Raw genomic sequence first — 6,000 nt, 5'->3', positions numbered from 1 at the left:
GGCCAGCTGCCCTCGGCCATGCAGGTGAGCACCAGCCTGTTGCGCTCCAGGTGGAGCTGGCTGCGCACCGGCTCCGTCTTGAAGTAGGGGGGCACGTCATCTGCGAACAAACAAACGAAAAGAGTTTGCAATTGAAGCTTTGGTTATTTTCCTTTTTTTCGCCGCGAGACTTTTGAACCCAGCGAAAAAGGGGGAAAATTCCTCAAAAGCAGCCGAACGAAAAACACCTACTCCCAAATCCCACACACCGTCCACGAACCCGCAGGCAGAATAGAAATGAACATGGAATAACAGACAAAAGAATGAAAGGGGGGGGGGGGGGGGAGTGTGAGCCCGAGGGATGAGAGAGAAACAAGCAGAGACACCTCGGTTTCATCGTCACTAGGTGGGCGAAAACATGGAGCTGCCGAACTACTGAGAGCAAATGGAGCGGGAGGCAGCGGCGGTTGACGCTTGCGTCTATCTGGTCGTCGCAGACTAATCAGATGCTTCGATCTTGTCTGAGACGAAGACAAGACTAATCTCAACGGTAGTGTGAGCTACCTGTCGGGGGGGGGTCTGACGAACCGGGGACGAGGAGGCAGAGGGCGTCGCGTCATGACGGATCGGTCCTGCATCTCCCTGCTCCGTGTATTGATGTGTCAGTAACTCAGTGGCACAGCGAGACGGAGCAGACAGGAGAGCGGCAAGAAGTCGAGGAGGAGGAGGAGGAGGAGGCGGGAAATCCTCTCGTCGTCCGCTCGCCCCCTACTCTCGTTCGCTCCCTCTGCGTTTCCACGGACACGCTCGGTTGAGCGTGAGGGAATGGACTGTGGAAGAGCGGCGACCACTTCTCCCACGGACGCTGCGGACGCTGGCAAAAGACACATTTTCAAATGTTTCGTATTTTGTGTTGTTTTTTTTTTTATCTATCTCCATCAACGCGCCTCAGACACAAAAGTGTCAAGGTCCCTCGCGGTGCTAATACCTCACCGCTGATAGATGACGCAAAGATGGAGCGCTCACTTGATGATCATTGTAAATATAGAACACATTAATTGGATGGTTGGGCAATATAATTATCAAATTGACTGATAATCAGGCATTGAAATTAAACTGTCAAAATGATCTATAGTGCTGGTATTTAGTTCTTCCATTTCGGCTCAACAAATCCACCGGAGGTGGACGGATGCGAGCGGCGGAGTGGTGAGGAAGACATATAGGGATGAAGGTAGAATAGAGAGCAAGAGACCAAATATGAGTTTTCAAGGATTCACAAACATGATAAAACATCCTGAATATCCAGCTCTACATTTGACAATATCTGTGATCAGCTAGGCAGTTCCTCATACTTATCACGTCGACTAGACGGACGACATGACAGCTCTCCAAAAGTGGAGCCAAATCATCTGGATCGCCCCCTGGTGGTCGGCCGCAGTATGGGTCATGAACCCAACCTACACAATGAATGTATTTTTTCGTTGATATGTTTCCTGTCACTTTAGGTCGTTCTTATCACAAGTGCTCATGAACCTGAGTCAACACTTACATATCAATTCATGGCAGGATTTATAGTAGACCTGTTGTACTAGACTGCATTAGTTTTACCAACAAGCAAGTTTTCATAGAGGCGGATGACTAATGATGTTCTTCTAGACAAACCTCACAGCAAAATCCAATATAACTCGAAGTCATGTCAAAGGACTCTGAAGGTATTTGTAAAATATACATGTGGAATTATTTTTGCCAAAATCCAAGGTGACAAATCATGGCGAGGGACAATTTCAGAGAAATTCGTAGCAGATTTTGAAGTAGTTGTTCGCGGTGTTGGAAAGTGAATGGCGTATCTCACCGAGTCAAGAATAAATATTCATGAAATTCCAACACCTCCGTCATGCATATTTATGAACTTGGCTGACTTTTGACTTTTGTTAACCTGAGCACAGTGCCGGCCCGAAGGCGGGTCGGCGTGAATTAATATTCATAACCAAACATAAAGAGACGGAGGAGACTCGGTGAGGCAGCGCAGCACCACGTACTATTGATCTGTCGGATTCAACTCACATAAGTACCTGGTTATCTAACAGAAGCATAAAAAACTAAACTAAACAAAAAAACATAAGTCACGATGAAGTTAAGAACTAAGAACAGATACACAATTAAAAGGACGGCAAATTACAATCTGGGTCAAGTGCAACAACAGAACAATGGGTGAAAGTGATATGCGGGAGTGCAGCATGGCAGATAGAGGGGCTCAACAGATGCAAGGCGGAGATAAAATGTAAAATAGACACGGAGCCGCCTTGAAGAGTTGGAGCGGCTGGACGCCTCCCAAAGCAATGTGGGTTAATGCGCTGCCTGGAAATGGAAAGAGATAGGCTGCGAAAATTGAGGGAGAGTGAGACGCTCAATAGCGAATCTGAGATGGCCGAGACTAATTGTTCCCTGGCGACGTGCGCTTTGCTTTCTCATCTGCGATGGGGAGATAAAAGAGGATGAGGTGGGAAGCAGTGGGAGACGAGGCGGAGGAGAGGGAAGAGAGCGGGGATATGCCCCCCCCCCTCCCAAAAAAACAAAAAAACAAAACACAACGCAAGCATGCATATGGTGTCAGCCACACGCAGACACTCGCGTCGCCCACAGGGAGGTGTGAGGCCAAAGAAAACATTGATCACGGATGACTATCTCCAGCGGTGCCTCTCATTAGGAAGTCCATGAGAGCTCATCAGCGGTATCCAACTGTGGAATCAGCACGCACGCACGCACGCACGCACGCACGCACGCACGCACGCACGCACGCACGCACGCACGCACGCACGCACGCACGCACGCACGCACGCACGCACGCACGCACGCACACACACACACACACACACACACACACACACACACACACACACACACACACACACACACACACACACACACACACACACACACACACACACACACACACACACACGAGCGTGTGCTGACACAAGGGCTTATGCGCTGCGACGACTGATTCATTTCATTAACGATTCGTACGTCTGTTCCTTTCCCCATTAATCAATTCGATCATATGGACAGAAAACGGCGCTTGCAAAAAATAAAGTCACAACTTTATTTAATAACAAAGTACCGATGGGGAAAAAAAGAGGAGTCAGTAAGATGCTGTGTACATGGAAGAGCAACTCGCTGACTGCAGCTGCTATGACGCCTGATATTCTCGGAAAATTGGGAAAGCTTTTCACTTTTTTCCTGAACTTTGAAAATTTGCAGAAAGCATGTCAGGGCAAGCGGGGCCCTCTACGAAGCAGCAACCCCCCCTCGCCTGAGTGTTCCGGAAAACGTCCCGCTGTTGTGAACGGCTGACCACGCCGCCTGGAGAGGCCGTGTCTGAAAACAGCCGTATGCTGTACGAGCCCAACTTCGTGTGGTTCGTTCCGTTCGGGCTGCGCACACACAGCGACAATAGTGATCCTCCATCACCGACACAATGACAGTGACAGGACGTCTGACGACAGTGACGGAGGGGCCATCTCCACGCTTATTGGCTATCGAGTCAACGCGTCCCGCGAATATTTCGCCCGAGTTCTAATATTTCAACTCGAGCGTCGCCCGGCCCAATGATGCGAAATTCGCATTCGTGCCGCGTCCGGTGTGAACGGGTCTTTACGAACCTTTGACCCCCATAATCCTTTTCTGAAATTTAAATTCTGATTGTGAACGTGCAGTGGACACTTCCCAGAGGCGAAGTTTCGTGTTCAGCAACCTACAGGAAACACACCCGCGATGACCTTTCGCCTCCGGTCTTCCGAAGGCACCCGCAGACGGACCAAACCCGACGAGAGCTCCCACGCGTGCGTCCGTCCGTTTCCCGTGCAATATCATGCAACTGTTACGCGACGGGGGCCGCTCATTTGCACACAGCAGGGCTCATGCCAGAGGACGCTCCCTGGAGACGTGTGTGTGTGTGTGTGTGTGTGTGTGTGTGTGTGTGTGTACGTGCAGGTTAGTGTGCCAGACGGACTCTCGCGACCCAGTCTGCAGCAGCACACAGTCAATTAAATCAGCTTCCTCATTAATGAGAACAGTGCCAGGTACAATTTCCTGCCCCGAGGTGGGAATTCATAATTGAGGAGAACCTGGAAGAATTCATTTCTAAAATAACAAGAGCCGCAGCATTCTCCTATTTCCCTCTGAATACCAAAAAAAAGAAGAAGGCGAGTACAGCCCTTTTGATTCGCCTGTGTTGGTGTGAAATCATTTTTTTTTTTTTAAAGTAGGGGCACACATAACGAGATCAGAAACACGTTTAAAAGGAAAAATCGCTCAACTGAAACATTAAGAAATTTCTCTAAATCGAATTACGTTTCCATGGCGTTTGAATCGTGAAAATATTCCACTTCACTTGCAATTGTTCACCGTTGTTTTCCAACTCCAGGTGTCATTTTATTTCCGCGCCACTTTTTGCATGAAAATGAATCCGAGGTCTCGGGCAAAGGTTGTTGAATAAAACCACTTTGAACCGGGGGCGACGCGGGTCACAGTTAGACGTGCTGAACCAATCGCGACGGTTCAATCACTCCCATCGTCCACATCATGTTCATGAAAATGACCGTTTTAATCAAGCGCAACCCTTTAATTTCTTCTCCTCCTTCTCGGTGTGTCCGAGAGCCCGCTCAGCTGCGGGAGGCCGCGCCTCTTCTGAGCTTCGAGAGAGTCTAGTGCCGAACCCGCCGCAGAGTTTTCACGGACAAGTCGGGCTGTCGATGCGCGCGGGGGCTTACGTTTCAGCTCCCAGAAGACTGCGGTGCTGCAGTGTCGGCCCTGAGTAGCAACCTCCCTCCTACCTCAATCCTCAGGGGCCCGGTGCTCCCGGACACGGCATACATATTTCAGCTGCTGCCTGGGGGGCCACACACACACACACACACACACACACACACACACACACACACACACACACACACACACACACACACACACACACACACACACACACACACACACACACACACACACACACACACACACACACACACACACCCAAACCCACACACACACACACAAAACTTACTCACTGGTGTTGATAGACACAGCCAACTAACCATTAATTCCTAACGTGTGTGTGTGTGTGTGTGTGTGTGTGTGTGTGTGGGTGCAAATGAGCGTTTGCATAAATGCGGATGCCTGTTTGAGTGTGCTGTTGATTTCGCTTGTGTCTACATAATTTGCGCGTCTGTGTGTGCGCATGTGTCACTCTTTGATGGCAGGTGTGTGTGAGTGTGTGTGTGAGTGTGAGCGTGTGTGTGTGTGTGTGTGAGTGTGTGCGTGCGTTTGTGATGCTGATGAGGATGGAAGTTTGCTGGTGGTCTAACTGAGCTGCTAATGGCCCCGCTGGGTGTGAAAATCTGTTCCACTGTCTGTCTTTATTTAGCACACTGCTTTGGCCCTCTTGCTGAGTCTGTGTAAGTGTGTGTGTGTATGTGTAGGAACTCCAAAATGTGCCAGTGTACGGATGTCAGCACAGAACTGTACATTTTGTGCGCGTATGTGTTTTGGGTGAGAAAGTTGCTTGGCAGTGTGAGCGTGCGTGTGTGCTCCGTGCACCGAATGATATTTCATGCATCCCTAAGAGACACTCAAACCAAGGCCAGCTGCTGTTTTACACTATAGCCTCTGTCCATATGAACACGCACGCACGCACGCACGCACGCACGCACGCACGCACGCACGCACGCACGCACGCGCACACACACACACACACACACACACACACACACACACACACACACACACACACACACACACACACACACACACACACACACACACACACACACACACACACACACACACACAGTGTACAACAGTGGTTCACTCCTTTGTTCACACACGGGCACACTGATCACCCACGTACGCATACATGTGCACGGGCACACGGCGTTCGGCACGTCTGCATCGAAATGTTGTTTGCTCTGTTTTGTTCCATTCATGACTCAGTGACGCCCCCCCCCCCCCCCCCCCCCCCCCGCC

General features: G+C 50.1%; 1 protein-coding gene across 4 annotated transcripts in view; it reads right to left on the bottom strand.

Moving 5' to 3' along the window:
• sdk2b (sidekick cell adhesion molecule 2b) overlaps window positions 1–6,000 on the bottom strand; it is a 235,148-nt gene that overhangs the window by 74,993 nt on the left and 154,155 nt on the right. For all 4 annotated transcript variants that reach the window (XM_035613333.2, XM_035613335.2, XM_035613332.2 and 1 more), the window contains exon 2: window positions 1–100. This exon is cut by the window's left edge and continues 60 nt beyond it. In XM_035613333.2, coding sequence (XP_035469226.1) covers window positions 1–100 — 100 coding nt within the window. The remainder of the gene's footprint in view (window positions 101–6,000) is intronic.

The sequence above is a fragment of the Scophthalmus maximus genome, chromosome 16, assembly GCF_022379125.1.
Source record: "Scophthalmus maximus strain ysfricsl-2021 chromosome 16, ASM2237912v1, whole genome shotgun sequence".
In the NCBI taxonomy this organism is placed as follows: domain Eukaryota; kingdom Metazoa; phylum Chordata; class Actinopteri; order Pleuronectiformes; family Scophthalmidae; genus Scophthalmus; species Scophthalmus maximus.
The sequence above is the reverse complement of the archived record's forward strand: the minus strand, read 5'-3'. Positions and strand labels throughout refer to the sequence as shown.